The sequence below is a fragment of the Nyctereutes procyonoides genome, unplaced genomic scaffold (assembly GCF_905146905.1).
Source record: "Nyctereutes procyonoides isolate TBG_1078 unplaced genomic scaffold, NYPRO_anot_genome, whole genome shotgun sequence".
NCBI classification, from domain to species: domain Eukaryota; kingdom Metazoa; phylum Chordata; class Mammalia; order Carnivora; family Canidae; genus Nyctereutes; species Nyctereutes procyonoides.
The window spans coordinates 7,222,714-7,244,527 of record NW_026575031.1 but is presented as its reverse complement, the minus strand read 5'-3'; the positions used below and the strand labels follow the sequence as shown (position 1 = coordinate 7,244,527).

At 45.4% G+C, this 21,814-nt stretch overlaps 1 protein-coding gene across 1 annotated transcript; it reads left to right on the top strand.

Moving 5' to 3' along the window:
• The first annotated feature begins 16,242 nt into the window (after nucleotides 1-16,242).
• LOC129504176 (dystrophia myotonica WD repeat-containing protein-like) lies at nucleotides 16,243-18,689 on the top strand. The gene has a single exon (XM_055316749.1). The coding sequence runs from the start codon at nucleotides 16,264-16,266 to the stop codon at nucleotides 18,202-18,204; it is 1,941 nt and encodes a 646-aa protein (XP_055172724.1). The 5' UTR covers nucleotides 16,243-16,263; the 3' UTR covers nucleotides 18,205-18,689.
• The last annotated feature ends 3,125 nt before the right edge of the window (nucleotides 18,690-21,814 follow it).

Genomic DNA, 21,814 nt, shown 5'->3' with positions numbered 1-21,814 from the left:
ATAAATAAATCTTTAAAAAAAAAAAAAAAAGAAAGAAACTTTGTTGTCTGATGGCCCACTCCATCCTGGGAAAATGGCAGAGATATATGGGGATTCAGGGTTAGGCTCTGGGGACTCCAAAATCAGTGCTCCTAAGAAAGGTAGAAAAATGTTGTCCCAAACTTCTGAGAGAAGAAAGCTGGGTGGGCAGGTTAGAGAGGGCTGAGCTACAGGACAGCATCCAGGGAAATGAGCTAGTATCCCACTCACAAGCCAGACTGTTCAGGATTTGGCCTAGACTCGAGAGAGATAGGCTTGGTGATGATGGAGGAACTCTCCACCCCACCCCCTGAATTGATAGGAGATGGCAGCTGCAGTTGAATGTCACAATGACTGGGGTAATGGCCCTGGTCTCTGAGCACTCAATGGGTGGAGCAGTAAGGGAATGGCAGCTACAGAGAGTGGCAGATGGGAAAGGCAAGAACAAAGAGGGCAGCTTCAGCTGAGCATAAGCGAGTGGCATCAATCCAGTGGAGAGGGTGGGCTTGGGGTGCTAGGGTCTCATCCAGTGACATCAGTGTGTTGGGGGCTGGCTGCTGGAGATCACTGCATTTTTTATGCCCTTGGCTGACCTCCAGATTGTGGGATTGTGATAACATGATGATAAAGCCCCTAAAATGTCCACAATTGGGGGGTATGTGTGGGTAGCACAGCTTACGATCCCTTGAAACAAGTGATATTCTCTCAGGGGACATTTCTAGCAGCACTGATAAGCGACAGATACAATAACCACCTGGCACACTCAGAGTTTAAATAAGATCTGGGATATCACAAACATCATTTACTATAGCCTCTGACTCTGTGGGTGCCCACTATTCCTTCATTTTTGTAGCTCTACTGCAACTGAAATCCCTATCCAAAGAAGTAAGAGTAGGGAATCTTTACACTTATGGTCATTTAAGCAAATGTAAATAAAAGTCCATTAAATACTTTCTTAAAGCAAAATTTTAAAAGCCACTCTTATGATTAAACAGTTTAATATTTTCAGTATTTTTAATAGGTAAGACTCCAAGGCTAAACCGAGGGTAGAAAAGTAAGTAGAATGAGACACAGTCCCTATCCTCATGAAACTCACTGGCTAATGGGGAAAACAGCTATTAATGAAATAATTGCACTAATAGATATGTAATCACACAGAGACAAGACAAGAGAGCCATAAAGATGAGGTATATCTCATTGTGGGAGCTTTTTTTTTTTTTTTCATTGTGGGAGCTTATGATGGGCCAACTGATCTACTGTAGGGGGTCAAGGAGGCTGCTCTCCTGAGGAAGTGACAATTGAGAAGATCTGAATGATGAAGAGGAATTAACCAGGCAAAGTAGAGTGGAGGTGGAAGAAGGAGAACATTTCAGACAGAGGGAATAGTATGTGTAGAGGTCCTGTGGTAGGCAGAGAAGCAAGAGTAATTAAATTAAGGAGCTGGGACAGTGTTCTAGGAAATGGAGGTCAGAGAGGAGGACGGGAGCTGGCCCACACAGGACCTATGGCTGTGTTGGGGATGTGGGTCTTTATCTTAAGAACGGGGAAAAGCGGGCAGCCCTGGTGGCTCAGCGGTTTAGCGCCGCCTGCAGCCCAGGGCGTGATCCTGGAGACCCTGGACGAGTCCCACGTCAGCCTCCCTGCATGGAGCCTGCTTCTCCCTCTGCCTGTATCTCTGCCTCTCTCTCTCTGTGTCTCTATGAATAAATAAATAAAATCTTTAAAAAAAAAAAAAAGAACAGGGAAAAACTATTGAAGGATGTAAGCAAAGTGGGTTTGGAATGAAGCGATGATGGTTTGGGGAGAGAGGAGGCTATAACAATCATCCTAGGCACAAAATAATGATAGTTGTCCCCTTGCTTTGGCACTAGAGTGATGGAGTAGTGATAGAGAGAGGTAGAGGCATTTTGTAGGCAAAAGGGACAGATTGGTGATTGAGTAGAATCTGGACTTGGGGAGAAAAAGGTATTAAATAAAATTTCCAGGTATGTGGCCTGTGGACCTGGATGAATGGTGGTCATGTTCACTGTGACAGGGATAGAGCATAAAAAGCTAGGTTTGCTTGTTTTTCCCTTCCCTCTTCACTTCCCCTTCTTTCTCCTTCTCTTCCTTTCCCTTCTCTTCTCCTCCTTTCCTTTTCTCTCATCTCCTTTTTCTTGAGGAAAAAACATGAGTTTTGGACATATTGAGTTGGTGGTGTTAATTAGCAGCTGGGCTAGAGATCTATGTGTGAGAATATTGCCATATATGGCACTTGACAATGGGCTGGGGAAGAAAGCCACAGGAAGACAGAAAGGGGCCCAGGAAAGACCTTGAAGAGCCTCAACATTCAATGGCTGAATGGAGATGAGCCCACAATGAGCCAAAGCAGTAGGATCAGTGAGTGAGAAGAGCACCAGTAGAGGGGTTGTCCAGAAAGCTAAGGGAGAAGGGTGTTTCAGGAAGGAGAGAGCGGTCCACAGGATTGAATGCTGCTTGGAGGTCATTGAATACATTCTTGGAGGTCAAGAATGAAGCTGAAGATGCCCACTGGATCTAGTGAGTCAGAGGTCACTAGATCTTGACCCAGGGGAAAGATGTTTCTGTGGAGTGATGGTGAGGTACAAGTAGGAAGTTAGGAAATGGAGACAGCAAATATACACAGCTCTTTCTAGAAGCTTGATTATTCTGTTAGAACATGGAATTGTGATGTTGAAACCTGTGCATTAGGATTCCCTGAAGCAAGTCCCATATTTCAATCAAAAGAGAGCCATCATTTGTCAATGGGAAATCCACATACTAGCAAAACTAGTGCCCCCCCTTAATGAATCTGTGGAGCATTGATTCTGGTGGGATTGCTACATATATTATGGCAGCAACAAGACAAATGCTCTTCATTTTGGATATGCGTCTGTAAACTTAAGCAGCATGATCTGTATGTGCAGATGGTTTGGTAAACAATTACCGACACAGGAGGGTTTTTAGCCTGTTGATCTGCTAGAAACAGGAAGTGACAGGGAAAGAGACTAATCACAGTGATGGATGTGCACATCAGAATTCCTGACTCACGGCATGTATCAGCACCCAGATATCCCCACCATTGCCTCTGACACTTCGAATAGCATCAAGGCCACCTTAAAACCAAGAGGAAGGGTCTGCTATGGAAACACAGGTATGTAACATTCATTCTGACTATCACAAATGGAAACTACAAGGGACCAGGGACACTGAGACTGAAACACACACTAACACCTTCCATCCTGATACCCAAAGTCGAAGGCAGAGGAATATTTCAGTCATTTGGGATCCCAATACTTCAGACATTTAGACCCATTTAAAAACATTAACAACACTCATTTGGTGCTGAAGAGCAATAGCACATTTTTTTTTTGGATCTTTGTGCATATGCCCTGAATCCCCTAATATCTGATACCCAACAGCTCCGTTTCAGTGGCTAGTACCCCTCTTTCTATTTTACTCTTTTTACCTGGAAAGAAGCAGATCCTGAAAAGTTGAACTACATGTCAGAGAACAGAGAATGTTTGAAACTTTCAAACTGGTGTTCAGTAAGGCAAGTATCTCTACAGCACATCATCTTGACAGCAGAGATGCTATACACTGAGAGCACTGGTGCTTAAAAACGGCTTGGGGCACACTTGAAACATATTTATTCATAGACTGTGCATATATTAAGGGGAAGAGTTTTCAGAGACAGTTATTTGACAGCGAAAGTTATCTATGTTAGACATCTGGTGCTTGTTTCTCCTCATGCCAGAGCTCCTCCTTGGGTTTAAGAAAGACACCAGAGCTGCCAAATTCACTCATTGGCACCACAATTCACTCTAATAAATACTGATGTCTCTATGTCTTTGGAGGAGGAGAATGAGGTAGGTGAGCCGGGGCAGGACACCCAAGTGGAGGACCCCAGGTCTCCTGGCAGAGTTACCCATTACCAGGGGAAGAAGGCAATCTTCTGGGTGAATATAGAGTGCCTGGAAAAAGACCCCTGGGAGGAAGGTGGCAACAGTGACAAATTATAATCACAAAATTCCCCCACTGTGCAAGTCAGGAATCTTCTAACTGGAGTTGGAGACAAAATGTAAATGCATAGGGTCCTGTTAGTGGTAATTTGGAGACTTTTTAAAAAATTTTTTATTTATTCATGAGAGACATAGAGAGAGAGAGAGAGAGGCACAGACACAGGCAGAGGGGGAGAAGCAGGCTCCATGCAGGGAACCCGACGCGGGACTTGATCCCAGGACTCCAGGATCACGCCCCCTGCCAAAGGCAGGCGCTAAACTTCTGAGCCACCCAGGGATCCCCAGTAATTTGGAGATTTAAATTCACCTTCAAATGTAAGTGATGCTGCAAAAAAAAATTGATTGGGCCTGAAGGAGAATGGGACAAAGACCCCAACACAAAAGCCAAGGGGTGCTATCGGAAGGGGTGGGGGTCTGTCTGTCCATGCACGGCAGACAGAATGCACATCTGGGCTTTAGCTCAGGGCTAGGTCTGACCAGGAGGGAAGGGAGAGAAACAGCCAGGGACGGGAGAGGGTTCTTTACACTCTTGAACACCATGCTTGAGGTTGTCAGATAGTGGGAGGTCAAATAGGTGCCACTTTCTGGCTGCCCCCTCTGCAGGCATTAGACACTTGTTTGCACACAGGTGCCTCCAACGTCTTTTCATCAATCTTGACAACTACCATGTCAACACAGGATCTTAAAATTTGTTGCAAGACACGTTTTTTTGGAGCATATGCTCAGAAGAATCAACTCTGTCTGCCTCCTTCACTTTGTGAGAGAATCAAGGTGATAATTGGTGGGGACCAAACCAGGACTCCGCTGAACTTTTCTTTTCTTTTTTTTTAAAAGATCTTGTCTGGAATCCCTGGGTGGCTCAGTGGTTTAGCACCTGTCCTCGGCCTAGGGCCTGATCCTGGAGACCTGGGATCGAATCTCGCATCAGGTTCCCTGCATGAAGCCTGCTTCTCTCTCTGCCTCTGTCTCTCATAAATAAATAAATAAATTAATTAATTAATAATAATAATGTTTTACCCATTTATTCACGAGAGACACAGAGAGAGGCAGACACACAGACAGAGGGAGAAGCAGGCTCTGTGCAGGTGGGACTGGATCCTGGGACTCCAGAATCATGCCCTGGGCCAAAGGCAGGTGCTCAACTGCTGAGCCACCCAGGCACCCCCTCCACTGAACTTTTCTATCCCTAGTTTAATATTATGGTTTTAGCATGTGCACGTCTTCTTAAATAACATTTAGAATCTTAAAAGTTTCCATGTGTTTATGTATGCATGGACTTACCACTATTATCTTAAACTTCGCTTTCTTAAGAAAGAAAAGTTTATTTAATAAGAGGCAACATAGGGAATCCCTGTGTGGCTCAGTGGTTTAGCGCCTGCCTTTGGCCGGGGGCGTGATCCTGGAGTCCCGGGATCGAGTCCTGCATCGGGCTCCCTGCATGGAGCCTGCTTCTCTCTCTGCCTGCCTCTCTCTCTCTCTCTCTCTCTCTCTCTCTCTCTCTCTATGTCTATCTTGAATAAATAAATAATATTTTAAAAAAATAAGAGGCAACAAAACCTAGTGTTTATGTTGGAGCCAGATGGCCAGAGTTCAAATTCCAGCTCATGTTTGCTAGCTGTGTGACCGTGGGCAAATTACTAAACCTCTCCATGTCTCACTTTCCTTATCTATAAATTAAGCGTAATAAGTGTATCTGCTCTGTGGGGCTGTTATGAAATTTGAGCGAGATCATAGGTGGAAAGCCAGGGCAGCACCTGACATGTAGTAGCATCTAATAAATGTCAGCCACTTTTGTTGGGGGTTTAGGGCTTTGCTTGCATATCCTCCCAACTCCCTAAGCCGAAGTTCAAGATGTTCCTATCTCCTCTCTATTTCTCGCAAATTGGGAGCTGGTCATGTCAGGTTTTGTGATGTTTGCAGCTGTTGAGGATCAGTGCCTAGATCTATTTTCACTGGGGGTTGCAAAATGATGATATTCTATCTTTTTTTTTATTAATTGAAGCACTTTATTTTTAAAAATGCTTCATTTCGTCTACTATTTGATTAGCCAGTGGTAAAGTTCAATAGAAAGGCAAAAATCAATGCTTGATTCTTTTTATTTACCAATTTTGAAGATAATGGCTATCTTTTTCTGAAGATGACTGGCTCTTGAGTAGCAGGGTGAATTCATAAACTTGAACACAGCTAATGGTTTTAATCAGTTACAATTATTACCCTTTTTGAAATAAAAACTTTTTTAAGTTGGCTCCTGAATCTTTTGACCTGATATCAGTAATCCTTGATTACTTCCTTGCTATCAAGTAAAGCAAAATGTCCAGACTCATATTGTACATTGCCTAGCCCACATCTGTAATCAACCATTTAGCCAAGAAGCCTGGGTTTCTTTTCTTTCCTTTCTTTCTTTCTTTCTTTCTTTCTTTCTTTCTTTCTTTCTTTCTTTTTTTTTTTTAAGATTTTATTTGTTTATTCATGAGAGACACAGAGAGAGGCAGAGACATAGGCAGAGGAAAAGCAGGCTCCCTGCAGGAAGCCTGATGCAGGACTCAATCCTGGACCCTAGGATTACGCCCTGAACTGAAGGCAAGATGCTCAACCGCTGAGCCACCCAGGCATCCTGAAGCCCTGCTTTCTTTCCGTAGAAGATGCCATTTCAAGACTGCAATCTAGATACTACAGATACTCATTCCTACAGGGTTAGTCATTATTTCTAGCCCTCTTCAGTTGACAGAGCTAGGATGGCTAGCTCAATCAACAGAACAATGAACAGATAAATATAAAATACCTCATGAATTCCTAGTGATACTTCCAATTCAAATTCAGGACTAAGGGGCTTTTTTGTTTATTTTTTTAATGTTTTCTTTTTTAAGATTTTATTTATTTATTCATGAGAGAGAGAGAGAGAGAGGCAGAGACATAGGCAGAGGGGGAAGCAGGCTCCATACAGGAAGCCGGATGTGGGACTCGATCCCGGGTCGCCAGGATCACACCCCGGGCTGCAGACGGCGCCAAAATGCTGGGCCACTGGGGTTGTCCTGTTTGTTTGTTTTAATCTTAGGGAGCTTCATTACTGCGTATACTTTAGAAAGAATTAGGCAGACTCTTTCCAAATTGACAGGTGAAAACAAGTTCTCACGCTTAAGCAGGAAAGGGAACTATAGAAGGATACACAGAGCCCAGGACAGAACTGCAGGCAGGCCTCAGGAGGGAAGTGGAGCCAAGGATAAGAAAGTTATCAGAGATCAGAGGTACCCCTTCTCTATGGGGCAGCTTCTTGCTTTTCTTTCTCCAGATCTGTTTTCTCTACTTCATCATACAGTGGTGTTCAAACACTTCTAGCCAGTGGGTATTTTCATGTGTTACAAACATGGGCTGTTGGAGGTGAAGACTGAGGAGGAAGAAGGAAGAGCCATTCCAGGCAAGAGGAAACTTCTATAAGTCCTTGCCCTGCTGGTGTGAGAACATAAAGGCTACAGGTATAAGGAAAGTCAGCTGAAAAGAATGCAAGACTACAGGGTTTTCACTTAACCTCTTCTACATTACATCTGTATCTCTTTTCTTCCACTCCAAGAAGCCTGGCTCTCAAAGACACAGGGCAGGACAAAATTAGAATATCACATTATTAATAATCAGCTTTAACCCCCTTCCACACACACACACACACACACACACACACACACACACACAATAGTTTCAGAATAATATTAATACTGCCACCGCTGATACAATTGCTGAGGACAGTTAAAATATTTTTTGCATTTGCTATTCTCATTCTCTCCCCATTTTTATAATTGTGCTATAGCTACGTTATACAAGCATGTGGTCTTTGCACTCTATATTTTCTCTATTTTTACCCTTAGAACCTTCGATCTTAGCTCTAGGAGGAACTGTGTATTTAATTCTCACACCAGAGGGATCCCTGGGTGGCTCAGCGGCTTAGTGCCTGCCTTAGGCCCAGGGCATGATCCTGGAGTCCCGGGATTGAGTCCCACATCAGGCTACCTGCATGGAGCCTGCTTCTCCATCTGCCTGTGTCTCTGTCTCTGTGTCTCTCATGAATAAATAAATAAAATCTTTTCAAAAATAAAATTCTCACACCAGCTTTTATTTTGATGTTTTCCGGTCATTTTGATTGTCTTAATTGTGAATTTTTAAGAATAGCTACCAAAATTATATTTGTCACAGTTCTCCAGAGAAATAGAACCAACAGTGTGTGTGTGTGTGTGTGTGTGTGTGTTTATTAGAAGGAATTGGCTCAAGCAATTATGGAACCTGAGAAGCCCCAAGATGTACAGTTGGCAAGCTGGGGACCCAGGAGAGCTGATAGGTGTAGTTTCAGTTCAAAGCTAGCAGGCTCCAGACTCAAGAGGAGCCAATGTTTTAGTTCAAGTCCAAAGGCAGGAAAAGACCAATGTGCCAGATCAAGGTAGTCAGGAAGGAGGAGTTCCCCCTTACTCTCAGGAGAGTTGACCTTTTTTTTTTTTTTCCTGTTCAGGACTTAACTGATTTGATGAGACCCTCACATTAGTGAGAGCAATCTGCTTTACTCTGTCTACTGATTTGATTGTTATTCTCATCCCCAAACACTCAGAACAATGTTTGATGAAATATCTGGGTTCTGCATGGCCCAGGTAAGTTGACACATAAAATTAGCCATCCCAAAGGTAGAGAGAAGGAAGACTTTTTGCTGCCCCCTTTCTGCCTGCTAGTTCACAAGGCTGGACCCAGAAATGGTACTGGTTTGTACTTCATACGTATGGCTGCAATTTATAGAGCATTACATGCATTACTCCATCTAAATCTTCAAGCAAATTCCATTCTACAGATCTGGAAACTGAAGTTTCTCAAAGGAACTCAGTTACCCACTGTCATAGAGATGAGTAATGAAATGGGAATTTTAATACAGAGCTCCTTGATTTCCAACCTGTGCCCTAAACCACTATACTAGATATTTGGGGAAGAACAGGGGCTTACACAGTGACCCTTAAAAAGTGACATTTTCCACTCTGTGGCACATAGTTCAACCAAGTGATATTTACAGTCATTCCAAGCTTCACATTCCCTCTCTGTGTGCTTTGAAGAAAACAGATTTAAAATAGTAGATAAGTGAGAAAAGAATAAACCTGTTCTGACCAATTTTTAGACTTGCTTACTGTAATTTAAAATGTCAGGAAGCTCATTTCCCCATTTCTAGAGTCAACAAACAATGGTAAGAGGATTATAAAAGCTATGGCACTTAGTATGAAAGCAAGAGAAAAATAATTTTTGACAAAATGTATATACAAAAGAGTATACATAAAATATATGTATAGTTCAAAGAGGAATAAGATATTCACATACCCACCACCCATCTTTCTACCTGAATCATACCTACTAATTTCTGCTATTTCTAGAAATTAGAAGTAGATGGGAACATTTAGTACATGTGTTTATCTACAGGAGACAGTCAAAATAGCAAAGCTGATTTAGGAGCTGGTTTGAGCCTCCTATACAGATTTGTCTTTCCCAAAGTGGACTCATATCTGTGGGGGAAAAAAAGGGATTATGGAGTCAAATGAGTTTGGAAGAGCAGTTCCACTATCTCCACCTTCCATTCAAATCTACAGGACACATTAAATACCAGGAAAAAAAGTCCCACAGTGATCTTTAAAATTCAGTGTACGGGATGCCTGGGTGGCTCAGTAGTTGAGCATCTGCCTTCGGCCTGGGGCATGATCCTGGAGTCCAGGGATCAAGTCCCACATCGGGCTCCCTGTGGGGAGCCTGCTTCTCCCTCTGCCTATGTCTCTGCTTCTCTCTGTATGTCTCTCATGAATAAATAAATAAAATCTTTTAAAAAAATTTTTAAATAAAAAAAATTCAGTGTAACTCTGGATTTCCCGACCGTATTTGACCACCAAAACTTTTCATGAGTCTTGTTATCACACCTAAATGTGACTGGTATTCCGCTGGGAAAATGGCAGCATGGTCCTGGTCCCAGGTAGGTGCTCACTCAAGAGCAGGGCACAAATGGATGCTTTCCTGACCAGAGATAATAGTGACAGCCCACTCTGTACGGCCAAATACCTCAGATGCCTGAGTAAAAGGGAGGTTCAAGAGAGCAGGGGAATGTGGACAAAGTCATACCCATTCTAGTCAAAGGGGGGAAAGGCAGAGGAGGGAGTCTTCAAAAGAGGGCAGATTTACTCTGCTGGCTCAAGAAAACAGAACCTTCAAGTTTGTAATTCAGATGGTAGATTCCAGGACAAAAGGGATGCCTTGAATTATGAAAAATAAAGTATAAGATCTTATGATTTGACTTGTGTTTTTATTAGTAAGAGTCTCTGTCTTTGTTGGTTCGGGCTTCAATAATAGAAAACCATAGACTGGTGGCTTAAACAACAAGCTTTCATTTCTCACAGTTCTGGAGGCTGGGAAGTCCAAGGTCAAGATGCTGGGAGATCTAGTGTCTGCTGGCGGTTCCTGGTTTGCACATGGCGGCCTTCTCACTGTGTGGGCACATGGAGAGAGAGAGAGCTCTAGTCTCTTCCTCTTCTTATAAGACGCTAAATACCATTCTGCGGGCTCCACCCTCAAAATGTCATCTGGAAAAAAAAAAGTCATCTGAACCTAATTACCTCCCAGAGTCCCCCCTCCCCCTTACTAATACTGTTACATTGGGGATTAAAGCTTCAACAAATGAATTTGAGAGGATACAAATATTCAGCCCATAGCAGTCTCATTAACATTAATTACATTAACAATTATTGTGAAATGTGTTGTCCCATTATGCTTAAGAATACAAGCTGCTAGGGCACGTAGCTGGCTCAGTTGGGAAAGGGTATGACTCTTGATCTTGGGGTTGTGAGCGTGGTCGTGAGTTCGAGGCCCTAGGTTGGGTGTAGAGATTACTTAAAAACAAAGTCTTAAAAAGAACAATCCTGGTGGCTCAGTGGCTTAGCGCCGTCTTCAGCCCAGGGCATGATCCTGGAGACCTGGGATCGAGTCCCACATCTGGCTTTCTGCAATGAGCCTGCTTCTCCCTCTGCCTGTCTCTGCCTCTCTCTCTTTCCTTGTGTCTCTCATGAATAAATAAATAAAATCTTAAAAAAAAAAAGAAGAAGAATACAAACTGCTGAACACAATGTGTCTACACATTGTGAAGGTGCCCTCCAACTTGCTGGGACACCTGCAGGAAACGTGCACAGTAACAACTTCATCACCAAACTTCCATACCTAATACAATGAGGCAGGGAAAACAAAAAATAACATTTGTCCTTTAAGCACTGCACGCTTGAAGTCTGAGAAGATAGGTCAGCAGAGACCCAAACAGAAAAAGAGGCCAGGTTCTGAGAAAAGCAGACATCCATTTTAGGGCAAAAAAAAACCCCTCTTATAGCTATAATCAGTTAATGGAATGTGGCTCTTTGTAACAAAGCCTTCAAGGTATAGACTGGGATGGCAATTATCTTCCCCAAAGTGTCAGTCATGGGTAACTAAAAAATCAGTAACAATATTAATTAACAAATAAGGCTAGATTTGCTAGTTTGTTTGTTTTTAAGATTTTATTTATTTATTCATGAAAGAGAGAGAGGCAGAGACACAGGCAAAGGGAGAAGCAGGCTCCACGCAGGGAGCCCGATGTGGGACTTGATCCTGGGACTCCAGAATCACACCCTGGGCAGAAGGCAGGCACTAACCGCTGAGCCACCCAGGAGTCCCCAGGAAGGCCAGATTTGTATTCCATGAGTTCCTTTGGATTTTATGCCTCTGTGTGGTTTCTCCTTGTATCATGACAAATTGACTGCATAGAGATCACTCTTGACTTTTGTGGAACAAGTGATGAGGAGCCCAATCTGCACGCTCCTGAAAACCCTCAGATGTCTGAGCAGAGACCAGACAAAAAATGCTCAGAGGCAGTCACACACAGTTCCAGGGGGCTCTCAGAACCCCAAGTGCCATCCAGAGATTTTGAAACCACAGGTTAAGAATCTCTGTTCTACAAATGGCATTTTTTTTTTTTTTGCAGGAATAGAAAAAAAAAAAAATCCTAAAATTGATGTGGAATCTCAAAGGACCCTAAACAACCAAAACAGTCTTGACCAAGAATAACAAAGCTTGGAGGCCTCGCACTTCCTGATTTCCAAACCTGTTACAAAATAACAGTAATGAAAATGATATGGTATGGACAAAAAGACATATTATAGACCAATGGAGCAGAATCAAAAGCCCAAAAATAAACCCTCACATCTACGCTTAACTGATTTTTTAACAAGGGAGCCAAGACAACACAGTGGATAAAGGATATTCTTTCAAGTGTTGGAAAAACTGGATAACCACATGGAAAATGAATGGGCTCTTACTTTATACCATCTACAAGAATGAACTCAAAATGGATTAGAGACCTAATATAAGACCTGAAGCTATATATCTAGAAGGAAACATAAGGGGAAAACTTCATGATATTGGACAGGCCATAATTTCTTGGATACAATACCAAAAGCATAGGCAAAGTAAAAGGAAATGAAACAAAAATAAAAAATAGACAAATGGGACTATATCAATTTAAAAACTTCTGTGCAACAAAGGAAACAATCAACAGAGGAAAAAGGCAACCTATGGAAGAGGAGAAAATATTTGCAAAGCATATATCTGACAAGGGGTTAATATTCAGAATACATAAGGAATTTCTACAATTCAACAACAAAAAAATAAATAACCCAATTTTAAAATGAATAAAGGACTTGCATAGACATTTCTCCAAAGATGATATATAAATGACCAACAAGCATATGCAAAGATGCTCAACATCATTAATCATCCAAGAAGTGCAAATCAAAACCACAATGAGAATGTAACCTCATACCCATTAGGATGGCCACTATAAAAAAATAAAACAAAAACGAAACAGAAAACAAGTGTTAGTGAGCATATGGAGATGTTGGAGCCCTTGCACACTGTTGGTGGGATGGTAAAATGATGATCAGAAACAGTGTAGATGTTCCTCAAAAAATAAAAATGGGGGGATCCCTGGGTGGCTCAGCGGTTTGGCGCCTGCCTTCGGCCCAGGGCATGATCCTAGAGACCTGGGATTGAGTCCCACATCGGGCTTCCTGAATGGAGCCTGCTTCTCCCTCTGCCTGTGTCTCTGCCTCTCTCTCCCTCTCTCTGTGTATCTCATGAATGAATAAATAAAATCTTTTAAAAAACAAATAAAATAAAATAAAATAAAAATGGGGTGCCTGGGCGGCTCAGTGGTTGAGTGTCTGCCTTTGGGTCAGGTTGTGATCCTGGGGTCCGGGTTGGAGTCCTGCATCAGGCTCCTCACAGGGAGTCTGCTTCTCCCTCTCTACCCATGTCTCTGCCTCTCTCTCTGTGTGTCTCTCATGAATAAATAAAATCTTAAAAAAATAAAAAATAAATAAATAAATAGAACCACCATATGATTTAGCAATCCTACTTCTAGGTATATATCCAAAAAGAATTTAAAACAGAATCTTGAAGAGATATTTGCACATCCATGTCCGTTGTAGCATTACTCACAATTGCCAAAATGTGGAAGCAACTGTATGCAGGGATGAATGGATAAACAAAGTGTGGTATATACATACAATGCACTATTATTTGGCTTTAAAAAAGAAGGAAATCCTGGCATGTGCCACAACATGGGTGAACCTTGAGAACATTATGCTAAGTAAATAAGCCAGCCACAAAAAGACAACTACTGCATGATTGCACTTATATGAAGTATCTAAAGTAGTCAAACTCATAGAAACAGAAAGTAGAATAGTTGTTGCCAGAAGCTGAGGAAAGGGAAATAGAGAGTTATAGTTTAATGGGTTTGGTTGCAGTCAGGCAAGATAAAGAAGTTTTTGAGATCTGTTGGACAACAATGTGCATCTGGTTAACAGCATCGTACAGTACACTTAAAAAATTGTTAAAAAGATGGTAAATTTATGTCATGTGTCTTTTACCACACAGAGACACAAAAAGCACTCCTTGTCTAGGAATCTTTCCCTTTTTTTTCTTTAAGGTTTTATTTATTTATTCATGAGAGACACAGAAAGAGAGGCAGAGACATAGGCAGAGGGAGAAGCAGGCTCCCCGTAGGAAGCTCAGTGTGGGACTCGATCCCAGAACCCTGGGATCACGACAGGAGCCAAAGGCAGATGCTCAACCATTGAGCCACCCAGATGCCCCTAGGAATCTCTTCTGATGCTGCTCTCACTGATGTTCCTCAAGCAGTATTCCCCAGCCAGGCCCTAAGACACTAATTTTCCAAGTTCTTTCTAGAAAAGGAATGTAAAACTGAGCTTTCTGCACACTTCAGGGGCTGAATGCTGGAAAATAAACTATTCCACATTCGAGGGGTCAGGTGTGGTGACCAGGGAGCTGATTTGTGAGTAAGGTCACAGCAGTGTTGAGTACTCACCCGGAGGGTGGGAGAGGCAGGGCTAAGGGGAAGCTGCCCCGAGGAAGGGCACAGCTGAGGGCAAGGGCACTCACTGTCCAAGGCCGGCTGCCACTCCACAAGCTGTTGAGTAGCCTGGAAACACAGAGTGAGGTCACCAGGACAACTGAAAAAGCCCCCACAGCAGTGGAGGGACAATGTGAGCAGCTGGGACTCTCAAATGGAGAAGGGGCCTTTAGTTCTGGGAATGATGTTTACCACATTGAATGGGACTCCAATGATAGATGCACACTATTTTAAAACACCAACACTGGGGTGTCTGGGTAGCTCAGTTAAGCATCTGCCTTTGGCTTGGGTCGTGGCCCTGGGGTCCTGAGGTCCTGGGGTCCTGGGATCTAGCCTGGTATTGGACTCCTTGCTCAGTGGGGATTGTGCTTCTCCCTCTCCCTCTGCTCTTCCCCCAACCCTGCTCAGGCTCACTCTCTCTGTCAAATAAATAAATATTTTAAAGTAATAATAATAAAATAAAATAAAACAGTATTACTGGTAAATTGCTTAATATTTGATCCTCGAGAGGGTTGAAGGTAATCACTACTTTTGACTCTGTTGAGACAGACTTTAAAGTTGGATCCTATGTGGGACGCCTGGGTGGCTCAGCAGTTGAGCATCTGCCTTCAGCTCAGGGCATGATCCCGGGATCTTGAGACGGAGTCCCGCATCAGGCTCCCCACAAGGAGTCTGCTTCTCCCTCTGCCTATGTCTCTGCCCCCTCTGTGTGTCTCTCATGAATAAATAAATAAATAGATAAAAATATTTAAAAGTTGTATCCCATGAAACTTTGTAGGTTTTCTAATTTTCAGGCCCTGCCACAAGGAAAAAAAATATAGCATATTTAGAATATCTTTCAATTGATCAATAGAACTGTAGAAAACATGATTAAATGCTTTCCAGAGTAGATTAGGAAAGGATGAATCTTTTATTGCCCACCATATGTTCAGCCTGGCCTCTCCCCTTGACTTCATGACAGTCGGGTCCCCCACTTCATGATCAGTGCTTACATCACAAGGAAACTCTACCTTGAGAAAGTCAAACACGGTAAAAAATGCTCATGGAATAAAACTGCCCAACTGCTTCAGTCCTCACAATGTGGGAAAGTGACTTTGGACAAATCAAGGAATCATTACATGTGCTTGACGCCGCAGAAATTACTAGGTAATTTGCTATATCAACCTGTATCTGGGAAGCCTCTGGAACAGAGTCATTCTAAGCTTAAGACCCCAACTCAGTCATTCTTCAAAAGAAAAGTAAAATAGAGAAGGAAACATGAAGAGCTATCAGTGAATGCCGGAGCCTGGTATTTCATACCCTTGAGAAATGGACCTCAGTTAAAGGAGAAGAAAAAATGCCCAGATCTTTGATGGCAACTTACTACTCAACATGAAGCTAATGACACTTCCGCTAATAATTATTATCCTACTGCAAAAACCAAAACAAAATTACAAGTTCAAACAAAATCATCAAACAATCCAAACTGAAAGCATTAATTTTATGGGATAAATGATACTGTGTTGCTGTGGCCCAATTCTGTCCACCTGATTTTGCTGCTGACTTCTGGGGTGCAGGTTCTTTAGTTCAGGACTCTTTGTCCTACTAATGTCCCTGCCACTTCTCTTCTTTTTGGTGTTGTCACCATTTCCACATTTCATCTGTCTCTGGTTTTTTTTATTATTATTATTTTTTAAAGGACTAGGTGTGGAGCCCAATAAAGGGCTTGAACTCACGACCCCGAGATCAAGACCAAAGCTGAGGGGCCCGGGCTGGGGGGGGGGGGCGCCCAAGATGGCGGCGGGCGGCGCGGAGGGCGGCTCGGGCCCCGGCGCCGCCATGGGGGACTGCGCGGAAATCAAGTCGCAGTTCCGCACCCGCGAGGGCTTCTACAAGCTGCTCCCCGGCGATGGCGCCGCTCGCAGGTCGGGTCCGGCTTCCGCCCAGACCCCGGCGCCGCCCCAGCCGCCGCAGCCCCCGCCCGGCCCTGCCTCCTCCTCCGGCCCCGGCGCCGCGGGCTCCGCGCCGTCCCCGCCGCCCGCAGGCCCGGGGCCAGGGCCCGCGCTGCCGGCCGTGCGCCTCAGCCTCGTGCGCCTCGGGGAGCCCGACAGCGCCGGGGCCGGGGAACCGCCCGCCACGCCCGCGGGGCTCGGTGCCGGAGGAGACCGCGTCTGCTTCAACTTGGGCCGCGAGCTCTATTTCTACCCGGGCTGCTGCCGACGCGGGAGCCAACGGTCCATTGACCTCAACAAGCCAATTGACAAGCGGATCTATAAGGGCACCCAGCCCACCTGCCATGACTTCAACCAGTTCACTGCTGCCACAGAGACCATCTCCCTACTGGTGGGGTTCTCAGCCGGCCAGGTGCAGTACCTGGATCTCATCAAGAAGGACACCAGCAAGCTGTTCAACGAAGAGCGGCTGATCGACAAGACCAAGGTGACATATCTGAAGTGGCTGCCTGAGTCAGAGAGCCTGTTCCTGGCCTCACACGCCAGCGGCCACCTGTACCTGTACAATGTCAGCCACCCCTGCGCCTCGGCCCCGCCCCAGTACAGCCTGCTGAAGCAGGGCGAGGGCTTTGCCGTCTACGCTGCCAAGAGCAAGGCGCCCCGCAACCCTCTGGCCAAATGGGCAGTGGGCGAGGGGCCCCTCAACGAGTTTGCCTTCTCGCCCGACGGCCGGCACCTGGCCTGCGTTAGCCAGGATGGCTGCCTGCGCGTCTTCCACTTCGACTCCATGCTCCTGCGGGGGCTCATGAAGAGCTACTTTGGGGGCCTGCTGTGTGTGTGCTGGAGCCCAGATGGGCGCTATGTCGTGACAGGTGGTGAAGATGACCTGGTCACCGTGTGGTCCTTTGCTGAGGGCCGTGTGGTGGCTCGAGGCCACGGCCACAAGTCCTGGGTCAATGCTGTGGCCTTTGACCCCTATACCACAAGGGCCGAGGAGGCAGCGGCGGCCAGCGGTGACGGTGAGCGGAGTGGCGAGGAGGAAGAGGAGCCCGACGCGGGGGGCACGGGCTCAGGTGGGGGAGCCCCCCTCTCCCCACTGCCCAAAGCCGGCCCCATCACCTACCGCTTCGGCTCTGCTGGCCAGGACACACAGTTCTGCCTGTGGGACCTCACCGAAGACGTGCTTTACCCGCACCCGCCCCTGGCCCGTACCCGTACCCTCCCTGGCACGCCTGGCACCACACCTCCCGCCGCCAGCAGCTCCCGGGGTGCCGAGCCAGGCCCCGGCCCCCTGCCCCGCTCACTGTCCCGCTCCAACAGCCTCCCACACCCGGCGGGCAGCGGCAAGGCAGGTGGCCCCGGCACCGCCACGGAGCCGGGCACACCGTTCAGCATCGGCCGCTTCGCCACACTCACACTGCAGGAGCGGCGGGACCGGGGATCGGAGAAAGAGCACAAGCGCTACCATAGCCTGGGCAACATCAGCCGGGGCGGCAGTGGGGGCAGCGGCGGGGGGGACAAGCCCAGCAGCCCCACCCCCCGCAGCCAGCTGGACCCAGCCAAGGTGCTGGGCACTGCGCTGTGCCCGCGCATCCACGAGGTGCCACTGCTCGAGCCCCTCGTGTACAAGAAGATCGCCCAGGAGCGCCTCACGGTCCTCCTCTTCCTGGAGGACTGCATCATCACCGCCTGCCAGGAGGGCCTCATCTGTACCTGGGCCCGGCCGGGCAAGGCGGGCATCTCCTCCCAACCAGGCAACTCCCCGAGTGGCACAGTGGTGTGAAGCCATGGATGTCGGGGTTCCTCACCCATGTTCCCTGCCTCCTAGCCATAACCCTCCCGCTGACCTCACGGATCAATGTATTAACAAGACTAACCATGATGGATGGACTGCTCCAGTCCCTTGCCCTGCACAAATATGGGGGTCAGAGGGCCCCCCAGACTGGCCCAGACACTTGGGGGGATGTAGTGGCCCGTGTGGCCTCAGCCTTGTCCCCACCCACTGCCAAGTACAATGACCCCTTCCTCTGAAACATCAGTGTTCGCCTCCTCCCTGTCCCCAGCATGTGACTGGTCACTCCTGGGGGAGAAGCTCCCCACCCACAAGCTCTGCAATGTGCCCCTCATCCTGTGGGCAGGGTGGGGGTGGCCCACCCCTGCCCTGGCCCCCACCCTGCCCCTGCTGTTGTTTGTGCTTTTGAAGAGTGTTAAATTATGGAAGCCCCTTGGGGCCCTCCCTGTCAAAAAAAAAAAAAAAAAAGACCAAAGCTGAGACAACAGTTGGATGCTCAACTGACTGAGCCACCCAGGCGCTCCTTTTTAAAATGTAAGCTCTACACTGAAAATGGGGCTTGAACTCATCCCCAAGGTCAGGAGCGGCCTGCTCCACCAACAGAGCCCGTCTCTGTTCTTTTCTAATCAGAATAGAACAATTTGGGTGGAGCTGCTTGGCATCATCTCTGCTGTAAATGCAAACTCAGAAGCTGATATGGTTGGTGTGGCGGTACTCGATTCTAAAGTAAGTTGTTCAAACTCTTAGGGGTACTATACAATAATTTGCTTACGTTACCATCAACACTGAACATTCAAAATGAGAAGACTCCCTAGAATATTTCCTTGGGTCTTAGTGTGACAAAACTTCCACAGCCTAAACCTTTGGCTTTTAACTTTTTTTTGTACTGCAGCTCCCTTTGGAGCTGGTGAAGCCACAGAACAAGGTTTTGTATTTAAAAAATGGAAAGGACTGCAGAGGAAACCAATTATGTTGACATTTAGTTATCAAAACATTAAAAAATAGAACTGTGATCATGATTTATCCTTCTTCATGAACACATTAAGGATCTAATGGCAGGTCTAATAACTTGTAATTTCTAAGTAGTGATGAGTATAATCGATGGGTTGTAATATCTTCAATGACTGTGAGGTGATATGAAAATATCTATGATTTCTATGACAAAGTCACCGATTTTACCACTTCATAAAATGATGAATTTACAATATCTCATAAAATATTTCATGCATTTCAGAAGAGGTTTATGAAAATAAATATGTAACTTTTTCTCACAGACCCCTAAGGCATCCTGAGGACCTCAGGCAAGGACCCTTGACCTAAATCTTACTCAAATCAAACTATCAAAGTTATGCACACATATTCAAGATTAACTGTGGGCTTGGATGTTTAAGGAGCTGCTGCAGTACATGCATCATCCATCTGTCTCCTTCCACAGAGGCACACAGTCAGGACCCAAACCCAAAACTGTTGGGTCAGTAGGTCTCTGTACCTCTGTAACACTGTGCCACAAGAAGCTGAACTGTCCTGGCAGAGTGAGGCTCTTACCTGGATCTTTACCTGATACCCTTTTCCCTTCAAAGACTCACTGCAGGGTGAGGTAGGTGTCCTCCTCTTAGTTCTCTGGAACCTGGGAACCCCTCCCAGGGAAGAGTCCTACATTCTGTAGTGTACCTGTGTGGCTCTCAAACCAGGAGGGAAGGCCCTAAAGACAGTCTACTCATCCTCTATGAGGGGGTATGTGCCAGGGGGTGGGGGACTCCCCAGAGCACCAGGACCCTTTTGGTTGTTAGGCAACTAGGCATAAGGAAGCAGGGCCAGGAGACCTCCAGAGTAAGAGATACCCAGCCAGTCCCATGATTGCCCTCTCTACCTACCCTCTGGCTGGGAAGGGTTGAAATGCCCTAGGGTTGGTTGCTAGGCAACAGGACAGAATTCACTGATGATGGTCTCCAGAAGATTGTTACACCCTTGGTGTATGTGGCATGTGGTACATGAGAGAGAGAGAGAGAGAGAGAGTGTGTGTGATGTGATGCATTACTTCCCCTGGAGGTCTAGAAGGAGGCAGAAAAAGTCAAATTTCTAAAAGAGCCTAAAGGAAAAAATAAACAGCCTAAAGGAACTTTGGAGGGTTCTCACCATGGCTGACTCAGAGGCCAGAGCTCACTGCAGAATCTGTTGGAGATGCCCCCTTCCCTGGGCTATACTTCTCCCTTTACCAACTCCTGTCAAAATCTGCTGTCTATTCATGGCCAAGGTGCAAAAGGGAACTGAGAACAAATCTATCCTAAGAATCCACCTGAGGGGGTGCCTGGATGGCTCAGTGGTTGAGCATCTGCCTTCAGCTCAGGTTATGATGTTGGGTCCTGGGAATAAGCCCTGCATCAGGCTCCCCGTGGGGAGCTGCCTCTCCCTCTGCCTGTTTCTGTGTCTCTACCTCTCTGTGTTTCTCATGAATAAATAAATAATAATTTAAAATCTTAAAAAAAAAAAAAAAAGAACCCACCCGAGAAGACTTCACAGCTGCTCCTGGCAGTGTGGAGTGTGAGCCCAGACCGACCCCTGAGCACTCTGCATCAGTCTGGGTCAGCCTCAGTAGCTGTGTGACAGCCCTCTCTGAGCCTCAGACTCCATTTCTGGAAAATAGAGTAGTAAAATCCATCAGAGAGCCAAGAAAAAGGTCAAACATGCAGGTCAACCTGAACCTAACCACAAGGAAACCATCAGAAAATCCAAACTGAAAAAAAAAAAATCCAAATTGAGGGACATTCTGCAAACCACTGTTTTGAATGCTTCAAAATGTCAAAGGCTTGGAAGACCAGAGGAAAAAAGGGTGAGAAACTTTTTTTTTTAAGATTTTATTTATGTATTTATGTATTTATGTATTTATGTATTTATGTATTTATTTATTTATTTATTTATTTATTTATTTATTTATTCATGAGAGTCACACACAGAGAGAGAGGCAGAGACACAGGCAGAGGGAGAAACAGGCTCCATGTAGGGAGCCCGTTGTGGGACTCGATCCTGGGACCCCAGGATCACACCCTGGGCCGAAGGCAGGCGCTAAACTGCTGAGGCACCCAGGGATCCCAGAAACTGTTTTTGATGAAAGGAGACTAAGGGCTGACTAAAGAGTCATGACAACTAAAGACAGGCACGATCCTTGATTGGATTTAAAAAATTAAGAGTCATGAAATTATCTGAACAACTGGAAAATTTGAACATAGACCTATACTGTTGTATTTTTTTAAATGATTTTATTTATTTATTTGAGAGAGAGAGAGAGTATGAGTGAAGAGGACAGAGGGAGAGGGAGAAGTAGATTCCCTGCCAAGTAGAGAGCCTGATGTGGGGTTCGATCCCAGGACCCTGGGATCAGGACCTGAGCTTAAGATAGACTCTTACCTGATTGAGCTACCCAAGAGCCCTATACTGTCATATTAATGTAAAATGTCTTCGATTTGATTATATATTGGGCTTCATAGCAGGATGTTCTTTTCCTTAGAAGACCAATGATGACATATTTTGGGGGTGAAGCATTGGGGTGTCTGTAATCTATTCTGGAATGATTCAGTAGAACATACATACACAGAGACATAAA

What these genes read in the sequence shown, in the direction of transcription:
- LOC129504176 (XM_055316749.1), top strand. Translation starts at nt 16,264, where the DNA reads ATGGCGGCGGGCGGCGCGGAGGGCGGCTCGGGCCCCGGCGCCGCCATG.